Source organism: Penicillium alfredii, assembly GCF_028826965.1.
Source record: "Penicillium alfredii strain IBT 34128 chromosome Unknown utg000007l_segment0_segment0, whole genome shotgun sequence".
Taxonomy (NCBI): Eukaryota; Fungi; Ascomycota; class Eurotiomycetes; order Eurotiales; family Aspergillaceae; genus Penicillium; species Penicillium alfredii.
The window spans coordinates 2646267-2665394 of NW_026622704.1; the positions used below are offsets into that span (position 1 = coordinate 2646267).

The 19128-nt window shown below is 51.8% G+C and overlaps 7 protein-coding genes across 7 annotated transcripts; all 7 read right to left on the reverse strand.

The window, feature by feature from the left end:
- Positions 1 to 160: 160 nt before the first annotated feature.
- NUU61_005650 (uncharacterized protein) lies at positions 161 to 2139 on the reverse strand (the record flags this gene model as incomplete). Its single annotated transcript, XM_056656232.1, has 5 exons — positions 161 to 480; positions 554 to 1066; positions 1205 to 1532; positions 1609 to 1884; positions 1924 to 2139. The coding sequence occupies 5 exons, from the start codon at positions 2137 to 2139 to the stop codon at positions 161 to 163; spliced, it is 1653 nt and encodes a 550-aa protein (XP_056511845.1).
- A 271-nt stretch (positions 2140 to 2410) lies between these two features.
- Positions 2411 to 4148, reverse strand: NUU61_005651 (uncharacterized protein; the record flags this gene model as incomplete). Its single annotated transcript, XM_056656233.1, has 4 exons — positions 2411 to 3324; positions 3375 to 3641; positions 3709 to 3752; positions 3811 to 4148. The coding sequence occupies 4 exons, from the start codon at positions 4146 to 4148 to the stop codon at positions 2411 to 2413; spliced, it is 1563 nt and encodes a 520-aa protein (XP_056511846.1).
- Positions 4149 to 5212: 1064 nt separating this feature from the next.
- Positions 5213 to 6611, reverse strand: NUU61_005652 (RNA-binding protein; the record flags this gene model as incomplete). Its single annotated transcript, XM_056656234.1, has 4 exons — positions 5213 to 5993; positions 6052 to 6195; positions 6272 to 6376; positions 6430 to 6611. 4 exons carry the CDS (start codon positions 6609 to 6611, stop codon positions 5213 to 5215), a joined length of 1212 nt encoding a protein of 403 aa, XP_056511847.1.
- Positions 6612 to 10133: 3522 nt separating this feature from the next.
- NUU61_005653 (uncharacterized protein) lies at positions 10134 to 11030 on the reverse strand (the record flags this gene model as incomplete). Its single annotated transcript, XM_056656235.1, has 2 exons — positions 10134 to 10546; positions 10655 to 11030. 2 exons carry the CDS (start codon positions 11028 to 11030, stop codon positions 10134 to 10136), a joined length of 789 nt encoding a protein of 262 aa, XP_056511848.1.
- A 742-nt stretch (positions 11031 to 11772) lies between these two features.
- On the reverse strand, positions 11773 to 14685 carry NUU61_005654 (recombinase DMC1; the record flags this gene model as incomplete). Its single annotated transcript, XM_056656236.1, has 9 exons — positions 11773 to 11781; positions 11849 to 12745; positions 13175 to 13236; positions 13300 to 13462; positions 13525 to 13547; positions 13654 to 14081; positions 14165 to 14268; positions 14326 to 14421; positions 14476 to 14685. 9 exons carry the CDS (start codon positions 14683 to 14685, stop codon positions 11773 to 11775), a joined length of 1992 nt encoding a protein of 663 aa, XP_056511849.1.
- A 757-nt stretch (positions 14686 to 15442) lies between these two features.
- On the reverse strand, positions 15443 to 16427 carry gisB (putative zinc knuckle nucleic acid binding protein; the record flags this gene model as incomplete). Its single annotated transcript, XM_056656237.1, has 6 exons — positions 15443 to 15886; positions 15942 to 16057; positions 16108 to 16149; positions 16203 to 16214; positions 16280 to 16315; positions 16373 to 16427. 6 exons carry the CDS (start codon positions 16425 to 16427, stop codon positions 15443 to 15445), a joined length of 705 nt encoding a protein of 234 aa, XP_056511850.1.
- Positions 16428 to 17384: 957 nt separating this feature from the next.
- NUU61_005656 (UDP-N-acetylglucosamine diphosphorylase) lies at positions 17385 to 19033 on the reverse strand (the record flags this gene model as incomplete). Its single annotated transcript, XM_056656238.1, has 3 exons — positions 17385 to 17456; positions 17515 to 18249; positions 18311 to 19033. 3 exons carry the CDS (start codon positions 19031 to 19033, stop codon positions 17385 to 17387), a joined length of 1530 nt encoding a protein of 509 aa, XP_056511851.1.
- Between the last annotated feature and the right edge of the window lie 95 nt (positions 19034 to 19128).

Genomic DNA, 19128 nt, shown 5'->3' on the forward strand with positions numbered 1-19128 from the left:
CTATCTACTCAACACGTCGCAACATCACACCCAACATAGTCATGCCCGTAACAATATTGTCTGCAGACTCTCACAGAACTGAAAGACAAACACTCCACATTCAAGTAAACGAACAAGGGACAAACGTGCACCTGGCACCCAAACTTCGACATCTGTGGTTTCAACGACGCAGGCGGTTTTCGACTTCGGCCTCGAGTTTTTTCAGAAATGCCAGCTCGCGATTGTAAGCCTTTTTGGTCACCCCGGAATCCTCTTTGACCATCTTTAGAAGCCACAGGATGAGCTTCTTCACGCCGATACCATGAGCTAAGTCTGGGTCGGGGTTCGAGACTTCAGCCAGCCAGATGGGACTGGCGCGGTTCAGGTAAGGATTCCTGTTGTCGAACCGAGCCAAGACCACATATGAATTCCCAGAAGTATCGGAAATATTCTTTTCGCGGCGGATGGTCGGGCAGTTGGCATTAAGGACATCGCAGATTTCTGTATGGATGAAGTATACTGCTATCAGCCGACCATACGAAGGCAAAAAGAAAATAACTTTCACATGACTTACTTTCCAGGACTCTCATATATGAAGCCTGTCGGGGCATTTGGGTCAGTGCCTTTTGGATCGCCTTCAGCATTTCCAGTGGGCCTTCCTTCTTTTGGACCGGCTCCTTAATAGAAGCCAGCCGACTGTTGGCCAGAGGAATTAGATTTGCATTACCGTTAGGCGCAAAATACTGGGCCTTGGAGGATGCTTTCCTCCCCCGCCTGCTGCGTATCGGCAGTTGCTTGGGCAAGGGATTGGAGGTTTTCGCCTTTGCAGAGCAAACAGGCTGATCAAGCGTTCCGTCTTCTTGATGCCCCAATCCCGAGCCTTGGATCATGCCATACTGCTCACCCTTGTGGGGACGTAATTCGCCTTCCTCCATTGGGGATGATGACGGATCAGGAGGAAGTATGGACACATTAGGCCCAATCTGTCCCACAAGGAGCTGATACAGGGTCATATGGGCCACTGTATTTCGTCCCTCCGACAGATTGATGCACCCCCGCGCGGTGCGAAATAGTCCGTCATTGACCACTACATCACAGTGCCAACTGAACCCGTTACTGCTGTCCCGATACATAGGCTCAGGCCAATGTTGCTGAGCACAATGCTCTTCATTTACCCACTTAATCAACTACTCTTCATTCAGAGGATATAAAAGAGGGAACTCACCATAAAGCATCTGAACCCAGTTCCAGTCAGGGCTGGTCGGACGATCCATGGGCTGGGGCGCTACCAGCCACTGAGGGTTGAACTCTCGCAAGCCCTCGAGAGCTCCACGACATGCTGCGACTTTAGCTTCCAATACCGTTTCCGCGGTAGGCTGAACAAGGATGGTGTGCCCATAGAGAGTGAGCCTAGCTCCGATGTTCCTCCCATCCCTACCGCCGTATTTGAAGTGATATTGAGGGTTCAGGCGAGCCATAATGGAAAGAACACCGAAATAAAACAGCACTTGGCTGGCAGTCAACTGCCCAACGACAAGAGACCCCAGGCTACTCTATTCAATAATCAGCCAACTGTCCGACTAAAGAACGAACAGCCACCACTCATCTGCTTCACGATGTGACACGTACCGGTTCGGGATAGTTCTCGGGATTCTGGTCAACCCGGTCTGGAGAAGGACGAGGAGCAGATAGAGCCTGGAAATTGAAAATCTGGTCGGGCTCAAGCTTGGACAAAGGTTTACCCAGAGCCACTTGAGCAAAACCAGATTGTGCTGTATTGGGCAAGCTTTTCAAATCGCTGCTTGCATCCCGGGGCGCGGGGAACGAGGTCAACGGCACGCCAGCGATGCAGTCTTCACGGGAATCGAGCAAACCAGAGGAGCTGTTATTGTTCTCACGCCAGCCCTGGAAGGAAGTTGAGGTTAGTTGGATTTCAGGTCTTACCGTGGACCCGAGAGTCCTTGAAACCAACACCGATGTGAAGTTGGATGGGCAGCCGAACACAGGTGTTTGCTGATTTGTGACGACTAGCCCGTGGTTACTTTCAACTCTGGTAGTAGAGTCATCTTGGGTTGGAAAGGCAGGAGCAGCAGAAGATACGGCAGAGACAGGCTTCAAGCCTGTCTCTGGGATGCTCTGAGCCGGGGTTCGCGTCGCCATTTGATAACGACGTGTATTGCGAAGGGGAGTGGTGGGAAAGGATCTATAGATCAAGAGAGAGGGGGAGAGAGAGGAGTAAACAAAGGAAAGACAAACACTTGATGATGTGGGAGCGGAGGAGGCAAAGAGGAAAACAAGTCAAGGGAAGGTGTGACCTGAGGCAAAATCACATAGACTAATACACTTGAGAACGGGGACATTTGGTAGTGATAGGCTATAAATAAAGAGGGCAAGGTAATAATAACTAAACTGGCCCAACAGTATCTTCCCCTTACGCGATTTCCACGGCTTCGTTCTCCTTCTCCTTCGGGTTCTCCTTGTTGTTTTCCTTGGAAATATCCATGGTGCTCGCCTTGAGGGTCTCCTTGATATGCTCCTTCGTGCGTTCTTTCTTGCTCTTCACATTTCCACTGGGACTGACGCCAAGATTTGACGGCGTTGCCTCTTTTTCGGCTTGGGGATTGGATTTCAGACTTGACCCGGAGACTTCGCGAGTGCTGGACTGTGAGATCTCTCGCAGAACAGAGGTACGGCCACTGGTCCTGGCGTAGCTTGCTGAGCGCGCCTCCGCGGCGGCAGAGGGTTTCACGGTAGTGATCACGGCCGACGGGGTGTTAGACGGGGCACGGGTACCGATGGTCGGTCCCTTGGTGGGAGTTAGGGCTTGGATCAGCTCATGGTACTGGTCGTCATTCAGAGGAGCGGTGATGCTGGGCTGCTTGCTGTGTTCGTAGCTGATCCCGGTCATGCTTGAGATTGCACGACTGCTGGTAGAACTAGAGATATAGTCGGGCATAGGCACGTCTTCTCGAGACGACCGGGCACCTCGATGGCGCCAGGCGGCCTCGGTGAACTGGATGTAAGGGTCTGTCTCTGTCATGAGTGGCTCTGGATATCCTTCCCATCGAGGGTCTCGAGAATAGCTTGGCCACTGCGTTGCTGGCATAGGAAAGTCACGGTGAGGAGCCCAGGAATTGTAGAGCATGGCCTGACCACCGCTGGACTGACTGCTCAGGGTTGCCGTCGCGCGAAACTCAGGTTTGCTTGGCGAATGGCCGTGAGAAGAATCCTCCGTTTCCTTCAAATCACCGTAAACGCTTCCCGCAATGTACTTGAATCCGGTCCGCGAGGCTTGAGACCACATGTTAGAATTGGGCCAGGCGATGTTGGAATATTCCAGAATGCCTGGATTGTGTGTTAATGATGTCGCTTCTCGGCAGCGTTTGGGCACTTACCTAGAGGTGCATGTTGAAAAGACAAGGCAATGACATCCTTCACTCTTTCAAACGGGGGCGAGCGCAGTGGGCGAGAAAACCCTTCGGCGATAACGACTTTGACCCGTCCGTACAAATCTCCTGCATCCCAGTGCCTTTGCTGGAGAATCTCGTTGTGGAAAGAGGGGAAGCGAAGGTTGTCCTGGTTGCCATCTCGATCGATGTCTGTTGATATGGTCAGAGGCTCGAGGATCACCAAGCAAAGCAGTGGAACAAACGATACGGGAACTGAGATCTGCCAGACATGCGTCAGTATATACACTACCAAACCATTACATTTTGGGCCCTCACTCACCAAGGACATGTGGCCATGAAGCTCTCTCGCCGAAGAGACTCCCTCTGGAGAGAATTTAGTTGGCGCCCCCCGACATCATGCACGACCAGCTGAGCTACTCACGCAACACAGCGCCCATCAATGAACACGCGCGCTTCATAGAGCAGCAAATCATCGGGTCGCATCAAACTCTCGATCAGGCGACTCGGGCGAGGCTTCTCCCAACTGTGAATTGAAACGCGAAATGGGCTGTCCTTGGGCAGACTGGGGATAAAAGTAGTGAGGACGGGCACTTGACCGAAGTTGCCGGGCATCACAAAGTAGGGTGAGACCGCAATTGAGGGATTCTGCATGTAGGGGGAATCTCGGTCCTTGGTCACAAAGCATTGTGTTTTGAACTCCTGGATGGGCACCTTGGAGCCCGAGGGGAAGAGGAGCACATCCCAGTTTTCATAGCGCATTTCGGATGCGAGAGAGCAGATGGCCGTGTAAGTGGCCGATGAGGAGAGATGAGAACAGAAAAGAAGTTGAATCGCGTGCTTGCCTCAATGCCCTGGGAAGGTGCCATCACCGACGGCCTCGCCCATTTACTTGCCGAGGCAACTGAGATGAACCCACGCCAGTATTTGCTGCATGGCTGAAAAACAAAATATTCCCTTGAATTGAGGTACTTAGGATAGATAGTACAGTCTGATCGAGGGACACAAAACCCAGACAGCCGCGCAAAGGACATGAAGCGAAGGGGGAATCATCTGGAAAGCAAAGACAAGAACTGCCATCAGAGAACTCTCCAAAAGAATCCACTCCCCAGGGCTACAGCAGGGGAATCAACCAAAAGCCCAACCAAATTGAGAGGTCCACGCCAACATATCAAATGGACCAAGGAACAAAACGTGTTGTACAAGCCGTCATATCTAACCAAGTCAAAAAGGGTAAGATTCACCAAAAGAAAGAAACCCTCCCCAAACATCCTCGAAGCGAACATAATTCAATTTGGCTGCTCAATGAAAGAGAAAAAGAGATGGGCAGGGGAAATCAAGAGACAAAGGAAACTTGGATTGGAGGAGAAATGGAACTTTTCGCAGAATGCCTGCCCAAGGAGTATCGAGAGAAGCGCAGGAACAATTCGCACGTCCGTTACACGCAAACAGAGAGACCCGGGGCTGGAAAACACGACAGCGTCAAAGGGGAGAGACATCGCAAGTACGAAGCACAAAGAGACAAGAAGAAAAAAGACACAGATCGTAGGAGAGTAATAAAAAGGAAAGAGCTCAGATCTTCGAAAAGAGAAAGAAAAGGAAAACAAATAACAAGAGAAACAAAGCGCTCACGAAGAACGGAAATGCGTAGCACAGGAGAAAGATGCTCATCAAGAGCTATAAGAGCTTGAGCCTCGGCAGAAACCAGGAATCGCGAAATTTGTTATGACACAAAGGACCCATCATTGGAATGACGCAAACAACTCCTGCTGGTGCTTTCAATCAAAGGAACGCTTACTGGAAAGACTGTGTGTCAGCCAACCGATTCAAGGGTGCTCCGGCACCGGGCTGCCTGGGTGGCTGCTAACCTTCATCGGGGCAAACCCGCCATACTGGTGGGCCGGGGGCATGCCCATGGAGGGGTACATGGGGGGAGGCGGGGGCGCAGGACGGTAGGGGCTGCCGGCGGGGCCGGAGTTGTTCTGCGAACGGCCCCAACTCAGGCGCACGCGCGAGTTGCCAATAGGGTAGCCCTGCATCTGGTTGATGGCCATCTCAGCAGCGTGGCGCTGGACGAACTGCACGAAACCGCAGCCCTTGCCGGGGGGAATCTTGACGTAGGTGATCTCGCCGAAGCCCTGGAAGAACGAACGGAGCTCATCCTCGGTGACGTAGCCGGAAAGACCACCGACGAAGACGGTGGTGTTGTTGGGGTCGGTGAACTGGTTCATGGGCTGAGGAGCACCGTAGAAGCCCATGGGCGGGCCGCCCATCGGGGGATACATGCCAGCGGGACCGGGCATGCCCATACCACCGCCAGCGCCAACACCAGGGCCCTTGTTCTTGGGGGTAGCAGTGGAGATGCGCATCGGGCGGTTGCCGCAGTAAACACCCTGCATCTCAGTGAGAGCGCGCTGCTGGTCGTTCTCGTCGGAGAAGCGGACGAAGCCGTAGCCACGCGACATGCCGCTGATGGGGTCGGTCATGATCTTGGCGGACTTGCACGAGGGGAAGCGGCTCTGGAAGAGAGAAACGAGGACGTATTCGTTAACCTCGGGGCCGAGATCACCAACAAAGATGGAGTACTCGGGGCCACGGTCGTCACGGCTAGATCGACGTCAGTGGGAGGTGAAAAAAACACGGGGATTCAGGTACTTTTGCTTACCTGCGATCCGCGAGGCCGCCGCCGGTAGCCCAGTTCAGCTTGAAGACCCGGTTGGTGTTAGGCATGGGGGTGCCGTTGAGCGAGAGAGCCTTGGCAGCGGCGGCCGGGGAGGCAAAGTCAACGAAGCAGTAGCCAGCATTGCTCCTACTACCAACATTAGGATCATTTTGAACAACCTATTGGAGAGGGGGGGGGGGGGGGGGGGGGGACATTGCCTTACCCAGAGAACTTGTCGCGGATCATCTTGACGTTGACCTGCTCACCCATCTGGAACCACAGGTTGCGGATGAAGTTCTCATCAATCCACGGCTCGAGCTCACCCATCCTATCAAAAACGGTGAGAAAACGTTTATGCAATCTTGCTAAGGAGTTTCGTACCAGAGGGTAGTCTTGCCCTCGGCGCCCTGCTGGGGAACGGGAGCAGCGGCAGGCTCACCAGCAGAACCCTGGAAGGAAGCGGTGGTCGGGTCGGCCTGTCCAGTCATGGTGGCATCGGCAGGAGCCGGAGCACCAGTCGCAGGGTCCTGGTTGGGAAAAGAATCGAAGTTTTGGAACGACATTTTGGCGCAAAGATCAAACTTGTCCGAAAATCGACGTAAAAATAAACGGTCCGGGCGACTGAAGCTTCGTGGAGTCGTTAAGGAGAGACCGGCGTGAGATCAAAGAGCACACTTCGTAATGAACCCGAGAAAAATAAAAGAGATTGGCGTTAAGCTTCCTGCTAAATCAACGATTAGATTTAAAAAAAAAAATTCCCCTAGAAAGCGGTTTCCGAGCAAAATTCCATAAAATGCGGAGAAAGGTGGAAAGATCAAGCAGCGACGGGTTAAAAAATGTGAGCTGGAATCAATCCATGCCAAGGGGGAATAGAAGAAGAGGTATTGAGGCAGGTTGAAGAAGGATAGAAAGGAATCGTGGGTAGATGATCGCAAAGAGGTAGAACACAGTTTCTCAGCCGCAAAGTGCGGTATGTCGGAGATCGCCAAGACCAAGCTCTTCGGGGAAGCACCACAGACGAAGCGTAATGAAGCGATTCATTGGAGGGCGATCGTCTCGAAAACCCAGGTGGAGAAAGACGACGGTCGGCTGCGCGAAACAAACAGGCGGGTGTGCATGATTGCCCACAAGTCGCCATGCGCCGGCCGTTTCCGTCCACGTCCATTCCAGAGTCTGTGGGCGATTACGACCGTCCGCATCCCCCGATCCACCCTTCGCTTACACACTTGCGGGGGGGCATCATGCGACCAGCTTTGGTAGCTATTTCCACAACGGCGACGAGTGGATATAGTGCGAGAGATGGACGGAGGTGTATCCCGAAGAGCTGGTCAAGGCTTCAAAACAAGCGATCAAGCTGAATCGCGCGAAAAGACAGATGAACCGATCGGCGCAAGAGATTCTGAGAAACGCCTTGTGTCCACGACGCTGCGATAGATGGAATGTGGGAAGAGAGATGATTTGGAGGGCGATGATGAAAGAGGCTTTTTTTTCTTCTTCTGATGCGAAGACCGAGAAGTGAAACACTTACGATGGAAAACCTCTCGAAACAACTTTCCGCAAGGCAAAGAAAACCGAATGCGAATCGCAAAAAAAAAAAGAGGAAGCGGACGAGAGGTGGAACAGCACAACTCCCGAGAAAAGAAAAGAAAAGAAAAAAGCAAAATCAAAGGTGATCCGAACAATAGGAAAAGGGTGAAGAGAGGAGGGGTAAAGGAAAAGGAAGAAAGCGATGAAATCTCGAAGAAAGCGAGTGAGTGAGAGAGAGGGAGAGGGGAAGTGCGAAATTACTGGGTGGTATGGTTCTGACCAATACGTGGTATTATTACGTGTACAGTATGCATACATCAGGTACAGTACTCATAGTACTTGATGTATATACAATTGAATCATCTACTCTACCTCCTTCTCGACTGTAGGGTTATTTGGGCCTCTTTTCCATCCTGACCTGATTGTCATTGTGAGACCCGGTTAGGCGAGGATGGCCGATCGCAAGTTGGAGCCCCGCCCCTTCCGCTAGATCCGCAGTTAAGAGAGTGTGCCAACGACCCCCCAAGGAAGAAAGGAAGGGGGACAATGCATAAAATCTGCAAGGACCAAGCTGTCGCCGTCCTCGCAATGTGACTCGTCAAATGCTCGTTTATTACATACATACTGTAAATCATTTACTGTAGGTCCGGGAATCGGGGCTTCCGTTCGCAGCTTACAGTATGTGGTACTGGAGTGCCTGAGAGCTGCTGTAGCTGGGTGAAAGTATTTTGCCGGTATCGAATGTAGGAATATCAGAAATCCCACCTGAAGAAGAAACCCACTCTCTTTTGAACCATGGATATGTCCTGTATACTGGTTGTGGCCCAAGTATTTTCCTTTCATGACGATCGTGGTGCTTGGCGTCATCTCTGTACCCAAAGACACCCTTGACGACTCCATCTGCAGTATATACACACATGGTGGATAGTATACCTTACTATAGTAGGTAGGTGTATACTGCAGTCTGCAGAGCCCAAAGCACCCAACCTTCCAGAAGCAAGGTTCTTCGCATATCCCCAGTCAATTTGTACGCAAGGAACTAAAAAAAAAGGACTCTTCCAATACGTCACCCGCGTCTGCCCGGTGTAACTGAGGGTGTAAAGGGTCAAACAGGACTCCAAACCTGAACCAGAAACCAGAACCATGGGATTTTGCGGATGGTCGCCTAAGCCAGCTGATTGGGACGTGGGCCGTTGGTATTGGAATTACCCGACTGGGGCCCGCAGAGATTTCTCTTTTTTTTTCTTTTCTCTCGTGTATCCTCATGGGAAGCTTGGCAAGCTGGAGGAACTTTCAATTAACGCGGTACGCGACGCGTTTGCTGGAATTCCTGTTTCTCAAGAAATAGGTCGGTAGATTACCTAGGTTCAATATGCAGCAGGAAGGTGTCGACAGTGTCGTCGATTAGAGTAAGGGAGTGCGGATCAATTGATATCATTTCCTCGTGAGAGTATGTCCAGTGTATAGATGGGATGGTTTTCATAAGATTATGACCTCAGATCGGATATCTCTGCCTCCCGGAATGGAGTGCCCTTGCATTATTGGCGCTAGGGATCTTCGTTTGACCCTTTGCCTCGGTAACCAAGAGATATATTATGAAGATATTGACTATGATTTACTTCCTGACAGGAGTAGGTAGTACCCCTGCAGAGTATAGAAGCTGTCGGCATGATTTGGATAGGGCATGCCCTCGCTTGCTCCAGATACCCATAGGATACCAAACCCAGCTGAACCCGTGGACCATTTCCAAGCTGATATATGGATTAATAATGATTCATTTCTGTCGAACCATGGAACCCAGCTCTGGCGTCCACACACTGAAAATCAGAGCTCCGGCTTCGCTTCGAATAAGTTTCTGCTATAGAATTCGGGAAGACTCGAACACAACCTGGAATCTCTTTTTTTTTTGGGCAGATATTCTTTTTACTCCGTACTCAATCACTATTTCTAGTACCACATCCTGTGCCACGCCAGCTGAGCATGGTCTGAGCCCCGAGGCTGAGCAGGAGTCAACGTATCCACTTTCAGGGCTCTCATCCACTTAGTTCGTGACCGGCGATCCAAAGAAATTGCTCAGAGGCACTTTCTTTGTTACCTGAATTTGAATGTACCGAAACATCGTTTGCATACTGTAAACATTAGTAGTTACACTTTTCCTACGAGGTATCGAAGGTGACCCGGTACCTGGGCCTCGCTTTGTGTCTGACTCCACTGTCTTCGTGGATTTTTTTTTCTTTTTTCTTTTCTTTCTAGTGCCTTCTGGAATCGATGAAATTTGTCTACGAGTAAATATGAAATGACACTAGATAATAATAAATATGGGCAATATCTCCGGTGAGGGAACAAGACTAAGGATGCTCTGAGGTATCCCTAACTTCTCCATGATATTACTTGATCAATAAACATCATAATAGCCTGCAGCCCATGACGCAGTTCTGCATGCTGGAGTGTAAGCCTAAAGACAATTGACCAGTTCATGGTTTTTATCTAATGGTAATATGCGCATACCCAAATTAGCAGCAAAGACATAGTAAACTCCGATTCATCCACAAAATAAATTACAATGCATCAGTCTCGCCCTGGTCCCCTAGCAACATCAAAGTCTTGTCATAAATGCGCGTCGCCTCCAGCATCCACGGGGTCTCCAAATCCCCCGAATCAAAATCATCCAGATCGACATCAGGAGCAGTACGCTCGTCCGGGTTAGACAGATACGAGAACACCTCGGAGCGGGTGGTCTCGGCCAGGCTGCGGATCCGGACTTTCTGCGTCTCGGTCACGAGAGGACGGTTCGACGGCAAGGCCGGAAGTGGAAGACCTGTGAGAGGATGCGTAGCGGTGCAGAGGCCGGCGAAGATCTCGTCAAATTTATGGAGGATGTTGAGCATGGGGTGGGGCTCGAATATGAAGCTGCGGATGGACATCTGTACGATGCCAGCGAGGGTGATGAAGCCTTCAACTTGGATGGTTGCTACAAGACGTGTTAGTTTGGATTGGCCGAATAGGTGAATGCAGCCAGAGCAACACGCAAGCATGATATAACAATGGAAATAATAATATAATAATGAAGTATACTCACCCGTTGCCGAGGCCCACAGTATATCAACTAGATGCTCAACATCGTCCGCAAACTCCTGGAAGCTCTCATACCTCCGCTGCGAGGCAGGCGTGTTCGGGGCATCCATACCCAGATGAGACTTCATCTGCCGGTAGGTGATGGTTTCAATTCCGGAGCTCAAACGGCCACGGAGCTGGGTCTCCTCCTGGGAGCCGGAGGGGATAGGGTGATCCCGCTGCGGCGGAAGAGACAGTGAGGGACTCCATGATTCAACATGAGAAGCGGCTGGACGCGTTGATGAAGGTCCACTGGTCTGGGTTACACCTGGGGGAGGCACATCCTCGAACTCCACGTCGTCGTCGGAATCATGCTCGCTTGGAGCAGAGACTGGAGCCATCTCGAGAACTGTGCAATAATGGGGGTGGATTAAGAAGCCTTTCCGATTCAGTGGTGGACAAGGGAACAAAAAGTGAGGCGAATCAAAAAGCTTTCAAGTTGGATATACCAGTCGAGTGAGAGCACAGGTAGATACTGTGGGTTTTGGCTATCGCAACGAAGCTTTGACCCTCGACGATGCGATGAACCTAATCACACCGTCATCCACGGTAAATCATCTTCGCAGCTAGCGATGGAGTAACGCTGTCTCTTGTGGCCCAGGATCAGATAAAGAAACGAAGCTGGGGACATCCAGAGGTGGGATGTCATGCCAAGCCCGGTCTGTGCGGGAACCCCCGGGAAGAGACATCGCGCGGAGTCCTAAATTCTTACGGTCGCAAATCTTGGGATGCAAATATTGTATTCATAGATCGGTATAATAGACATATTTTGAGTCATGAAACCACCAGATAGAACTAGTAGGATGGTCAGCATATGTGACACCAAGAGAACACGTGCAATCCGAGTATCATGGAAGCTCCATGTCAGAAAAGGTGAGAAGATGATAGGATATCGCTGGATTCTCAAGGCATAGCAGACAGCGGGCAAAGCGCGTCTTGCTACTCTGGCCCCAGCGAGCTCATCATGGAAATGGGGTGACTAGCAAAGCAGAGAAAGAGAGACGACTCACCGATGCACCAGGACCCCCAGGGTTTTGGTCCTGCTGAAACTCCTCAAAACGCCTAGCCCATGCCACTTTTTGCTCACTCCGGCTGTTGCACCAAATCAGTATCCAATTCTCGCTTGAGAGCCTCAAGGGGAAGGAAGAAAAGCACATACCCGAATCTTCCCTCTTCGGCTCTTGATATCCTGTAGCTTCTTCTTATCCTCGTCGAACTTCTTCAGCAGCTCATTCTGGCGCTCCTTCCTCTTCTCCCGAGATTGGAACCGATAGAAGTCCTCCAGACCCTCGGCCTTCTTTTTCTGCTTCTCGACCAATTCTCGGACTTCATCCTCGCGGGCAATCGAGTTCAACTTAGGCCCGTGGGTGACAGTGACAAATCCATCCTCGTCCGGCTCCTGCGCCTTCTGCGACTCGGCGCGTTTCCGGGCTTCGGCAACCTGCGAGAAGACCGTCATGTAGTCGTTAACGGTACGGAGCAGCGCCGCCCGATCCGGGTAACGGAGTCGCTCATGAGCGAGATACCGCTGCAAACCGAGTACTGGCACGCGATCTTTGGGGATTCCCTCGCCCCAGACGAGAGTGGTGCCTTTTTTCGCGGCCTTGGCGGCGGCTTTCAGGCTAGCTTCCATGCTCGGGCGATCGGCGAAGACGACGATGGCATGGGCGCCGCTCTTCTGTAACTGGCGGTCCCAGGTAGACGGGAGCGCCACATCATCCAGTCGACTTTGGAGGTCGTCGACGGTGACGCGCTTGCGCTTTTTGCTGCGATGCGAGAGATTGTTCTCGGTGGCGGCGGCCACGCCGCGCTTTTTCACTGGGACATCTTCGAACTGGACCCGCTCGACGCGACCGGCTGACAGTTGGGTGCCGAACAGATACCGCAGGTGGATTTCAGTCGTATCAATGGGGACGTTGACGACGAAAAGCGAGCGAGAGGAGTCGGGGTCTGGGATGCGAGGTTCGTGCGGCCGGAGATAGAGGTAATGCGTTGCTGGCCCCGGGGAGACGGATGTTTCAGGGAGTTTCAAAGGTAGGGTCGTGTACCCTGCGATCTCCACTGCCCCTTTTTTTCATTTTGCGATCGGCGTGGATGGATGAAAATCAACTTTTTCGAAGTTTTGCAAAATTGTGCCGGGCTGTCGGAGCGGCTGAGGCGGGCGGTGTACCAGGGGCTTTCTGGAGAACGACCCTACACCTTCAACCTTCAACTCATGGATGTATTAGAAATGGATTTTCTTCCAGTTAGCAAATAACGGAGACAGATAAATATCTCTTGATCTAATTTTTCTAACATTATTGTGTTCTTTCCATAGGCTCATATCTATTATCATTCCTTCCATAATAAAGTATTTTCTAATATATACTCACTGAAAAAAAATATATAGACCACATCGAATTCATCGGAACATCAAATCTCGCAGCTCGAACAGACAATTCCCTCTTGAAGATTTTCGCATAGTTTCATATCACATTCCTCACACCTTGTCGGGATCATTGATGCCACCATTGGTGATGATATAGGTCGCTTCTCGCTCGGGACAGTCTTAGGACCCAGTCAGAACACAAATATCTAAACAAATCTGGCAAATGTGACCAAAAGACTTACCAGGCGAGTCTTGGATCTTCGCCACGCGCTCTTCTCCGCGGCCTTTGCGGAGAAGTACCCGCGTAGTAGAGGCATGGGCCAGAACATGGCCTCCCACAGGCTTGCGGCCATCAGCCCCAGCGAATAAGGCACTTGCACCAGGGTCACTCTGGACTTGATTTGTCTGGAAACAGGTGTGAGGCATGGCCTTGGACATTGAAGATCAAGTAATGGGGTTTCACAAACCATCAGAACACACACGTTGAACTCTGCGAACCGAATTGCTGATCAGCGACGTGGATCTTATGATAAACCAACAAATCGGAAAAGAATCGCAAGATGCCAATGTGCAAAGGGAAAGAAACGTTATCTCACCTTCTGCCATATGAGCCAACTTCATCAGAAACTGGTTCAGCTTCTGCTGCCGATCTGCCAGCTCTCCCCGGCCACAATAGTCCACGCGAAAGCAGTTCATGATGCTGTCAATGACAAGAAGCCGATACTGACCCGCAGCAAACTCACGGCTGAGCGTATTGAGCAACTCTAGCTGGTGCTCGCTGTTGAGAGCGCGGGCATAGGCGATGTTCTCCTGGGCGGAATCCGGATCGACGCCAAAGCGCTCAGCAATCTGTGCGATGCGCTCTGGCCGGAAAGTGCCTTCGGTGTCGATATAAGCAACCTTGCCATCGGCCCCGCCCATTTCTTTGGGCAGCTGTGCAATCACGGACATGGTGTGTGACAGTTGGGTCTTGCCGCAGCGGAACTCGCCAAAGACCTCACTGATGCTCATGCTTTGGAATCCGCTAATGAGACGGAATGTGTGGGTAAGCATTGATTGAGACAGCCATAGCATTATAACACGACAGATTAGGGGACGGCTGCTCACCCTCCGAGGATAGAGTCGAACTGCTTGCTCCCCGTCGAGATGCGCACGACCTTCTTCCGCTGATGCCAGAGTTCCATGGCAGTCACGAATCCAGAGGCAAATGGCTAGTATGGACTTGGTGATCAGATAATGACCCAGGACAATGTCACAGAGGACAATACCAGGCACTTCTGAATCGCCTCTTTGACCTTTTCCACCTTGACTTCACTGAATCCCTTGATTTTTAGGAGTGTCTTGCGCGTAGCGCCGTGAACAGACTGATAAATAGCCCGTTAGCTGATGTTGGTTGTCTGGTACTCGGAAACACTCACTGCCACAGTGTAAAATCCATTGGCCTTCAATTTGGCGATATCAGCAGCACCAATCCCATGGGCCTGGATGCTGTCGATATCGACGATGAAGTTCTGTGTAGTTGAAGAGAAGTTAAGTGTGTTCGAGGAACTCGGTGAGATCGAGAGCTTGGGATGGGAACTAGACTGTACCTCGTCATTAAACTCATCACCGCTGTCCGAGTCAGGCATTGCGATGGAATTGGATAATAAGTGCTGCTAATCGATGGATGGTTTGAGGGTTTCAACGAGAAGAAGTCGGCTAGTTACGAATGAAGGTGAGGGAAAAGTCACGGGGTCAACGCTGGTCAAGCATCAAGAGAAAAAGTAGAAGAGTTCTTTTTTTCGGATTTGCGGTCTCATATTCTCAGCACCGAGTCTTCCCACCTGGAAGCCATTTTTCCATACAACAGCCAAATCATCCTTTCTCTGCTTCACAGATCCATCATCCGCTCCGTCCTTGCCATGCTTCATCTCTCGTCTCTCCTTGGCCCATCTGGGAAAACCGCAACCAATCAAGAGCAGATTTCGTCAAATCGAGAAAGATAATCCGTGGGGTGAACAATAGACGCCGATCGTAAGACTTGAATTAACCATCAAGTCCGGGGGCTTCGTGAAAAAAAAAACAAGGAAACTTTTTCAGGTTGATCGTCGTATACATGATAGTTGAGGGGGAACAAAAAAGAGAAAACCAGGGAAAAAAAGAAAGAAAAAGTAAAAGAAAACAAAGCCGGTTTGTCAAGCACCAAAACCATAAAAACCAGAACCCAAAACAAAGGGTGGGTAAATATATGCAAAAGAAGAAATTGGTGGAGGGACTCCGCAGGTGAGAAACGACCGACCGGGGTTCAGGGAAATTGACCGTAATACAAGATGGAGGAAGAAATGGAATTTAGGCATTCCGGGAGAAAGAAATGCGGGGTGGTGAGACAAGAATCTCGAGACACGTTTATGCAACGGCGGTAGTCGGAGCCGCAGCCGCCACGGGGGCAGCCTCGGTGCTGGCCTCAGCGGCGGTCGTGGCCGCGGCAGGAGCAGGAGCAGGGGCAGGGGCAGCAGCATCGACGGCCGGCTGAGCAGCAGTCTCGTTGGTCGGGCAGTCCCGCGAGATGTGACCGGCCTGGGCGCACTTGTAGCAGACCTTGCCGGCAGAGCTCAGCGGGCCGCCGTTGGGGGCGGTGCAGTCACGGGAGATGTGTCCCAGCTTGCCGCAGGCGTAGCACTTCATGGCCTGGGCCTGGCAGTCACGAGCAAAGTGGTTAGGACCGCCACACTTGTAGCAGGTGGCGGCACGAGGGTAACCACTGAAGCCACCACGGAAGCCCTGGAAGCCGCCGCGAGAAGCACCCGCGCCGCGGCCAGCACCGGGAGCAGCGGGGTTGGTGCAGTTGCGCTATAACGAGGGTCAATTCTCTGCACAGAAAAATACACGCCAAATGCCAACTTACAGCAAGGTGGCCGGGCTGGCTGCAGTTGTAGCAACGGCCGTTGGCGCCGTTCAGGCGCAGCGTGGGGCAGTCAGCCTGGACATGGCCGAGGCCCTGGCAGTTGTAGCACTGCTTGGCTAGATGATATTAGCAATATGCCAAGAAGAGAAGTGACAAGATCACTCACTCTCGGTAGTCCGGGGACGCGGGCAGCTGCTGGACTCGTGCCCTGTGGTGAATTAGACAATCGGTTCAAGGACCGTCAACCGAGGTCGAACATACCAGGCTGCTTGCCTATTGAAACCAGATGAATCAGCAAAACTTCATATGAAACATGTGCAAGAGGGGATTTGACATACAGTTGTAGCAGAGACGCTCCGAGGAAGAGCAGACCTCTAGTCTTGTTAGTTCATGTTGAACCATGATTTTTATGGATATTCCCTGCTACTAACCCGCATAGTGGCCAATGTTGCCACACTTGTAGCACGCACGACGAGACAACATCATCCTAACAATTCTATCGAGACCGGGTCAGTTCGGGGGTCGATTTGGAGAGCGATAACAGCGTCATGACAATCTGCGAAACCCCCCTCCTCTCCATCCTTGACTGGAATCGGCAAATGGGAATTCTGGGGTCGCATAAGGATATCGCGTGGCACCAAACATATTATTTATGTTGTGCTTCGAGTCCCATGATTCCGAATTTCTTTATTCTGCCGACAGATCCTGGATGCAGGGACGGAGGGGAAAACGTAGATCGCGTGGGGTGGGCAACTGGAGAGATCACCGCGATAACAAGGTTCTCACTCACCCTTCCAATGACTCCTCGAATCCGTGTCAATCAGGTCTAGTTTAGGACCTTGTCAGCTTTGATGAGAACCTTGGAGAAGAGAAACCAGCACGTTCTTGACAGCCCACTTCGAAAAAAAAAGAAACGAGACCCAAAAAAAGTGGGACACAGAAAAAAAAAAGCACACACAAAAGTACCAACCAACAACTTACCACTCGACAACACCAGACTTCAAGAGAGAACCCTCACAGCACACCACCAAGACAAAAAAGCGAGACCAGGGAAATTTGGGATCGAAGGGAAGAGGAGAGAAACAGGGCGAAAAAAGAAGACGCAATGCAAACTCATCAAACGGCGCTTTAGCTCCCGGGCTTTTCCGTATTGCGTAAGGGCTGAGCGTCGAGGATTTAGTCAGTTTAGGGCTGGTGATCTATGAGCACTCTAATATGATCTCCAACTCAGGTGGATGGATAGGTCTATCCATGGATGTACGTTCTTGGCCCCTGCATTCCACAGTGACAGATGCAACGCGGGAGATCCATTCCTCAAAGACTGGGAGCAATTCATTTTCATTTCTTCGTGCCAATGTTTCAGATATAGCCAACATGCAGAGATCCACACGGGATCTCTAGTTGTATGAGTAGCTAGTTAGAAGTGGTCGGTCATAGTCCGATCTACTCCTCCTTCTCCAGGATCGCTGGCGCCTTAATCTCCCGCCCCTTGAGGAATTCGAGGTTCTCGCCGCCCTGCATACATACGTTAGTGAGACTAAATGGACCTAGAAGAGTTGAAATCAGTACTTACGTAACTGATCAAAGGAGACACCTCAACGCCAAATGCCTCACCGTCGGTGATGACAACGCCGCCGGCCTTCTCGATCCATCGCTGGCCTTGGTTCATGATGTCCCGGCGGCTGGTGTCCGGGTCATCCTCGCCCGTGCCACGAGCGTTCTTCAAAGGCGAGAACTCGTCCTCGCGGCGCACTTCAATACTGGCGAACTTGTCCAGCGGGGTCATGGGGAACACGTCAAAGACAAACTGCTCCAGCTTGACGCCGTTGGGCTTCTCGGGCTTGACTACATCCCCGGTGCTGGGGTCGATGCAGGGGATCTTCTTGCGGGCCACATGGTGCGGCAGCTTGTGCGACCAGGTCTCAATCGACTCGAGGAAGCGGAATGAGTAGTAGTGGTTGACGATGTTAGCGGCGCGGTACTTCAGCACATCGGGCTGCTTGGGGTCCTTGGCCTCGGCCGTATCCTTATCAATCTCGGAGTACTCAACCACGTCCGGCTTGCCGTTCTTGAGCAGGATCAGGCCCACCGACTCGGTGGCATTGCGCTTGCGCACCACCTTGGTGGCAATGTCGACATCCTTGGAAGCAGCGAACCCAATAAACACGGGGTCAGCCACTTTGACCAGGGAATTGTCCACGCAGTAGGCATGGATGTGTTGGACGCCGCGGCGGCGCATGTCCTCCCGCACACCCGACGTCACGAGAGCCTGGTAGATACCGCCGTTGCCATCGGGGGCCACTGCAGCCTGGAATAAATTGTCAGAACCGCCTAGATAAGATCTCCGAGTCGCAAAGGTTGCACCATACCTTGCCCTTGGTTTCCAACATGATCTTGCCCTCGTTGGAGATGCAAGGCAGCACGCCTTGCTCGAAAATGGTCACGTTGTTCTTGTTCAGACCAAAGTAGCCGTGCTTCTCAAAAAACTCCTCCGTCGGCTTGCGCGTAGGCCCGCTAGTCATGACATACCAGGGGATGGTCGCCTCAGCACCATTCACCTTCTGGGCCAGAGATTGCAGCTTGGAGATCCGCTCAGCCTGGAGCTGGAACAGAGACTTCTGGCTCAGAAGACCGATGTCGAAACATCCCTTGGGAGCAGAGCTGCCGAGCCGGGTTCCCTGCCCACCGGCCATCAACACCACCGCCACCTTGTTCTCTGCCACCTGCTTCAAGCCTTCATCGTACCACCGTTGGATATCCGAGGGATCAGAGTCGAGAATCGAGGCCGTCGCCACATCTGGCAGGGGCTCGAGCGACACGGTCGTCTGCTCGGTCTTGGGAGGGTTCAAGGCCGTGGTGGCCAGCTCGTTGATGCGGGTGGGGTCAAAGTTGGACACCTGGTGGAAGAGCCGAGCCTTCTCGACAGGCTTCAACTCGTCAACAAAGGCAAATACGTGCCCTTGACCAGCGTCGGCATATTTCTGCTGTAATTGCTGGAACTCTTCGGCCGAGGGTTCGCGGGGAGCTTCTTCGGCAGAGCCCTGGAATTTTTCAATTAGGTTAGAGACCGTTTCCTTAATTGCACCGGCCATAATGAATGAATGAATTGAATGAGTGAAGGTCGAGGGGAGAATGAGTTGGGGGGGTGAAGGAAGGAAAAGCGAGGGAGGGGGAAAAGTAACTAAAT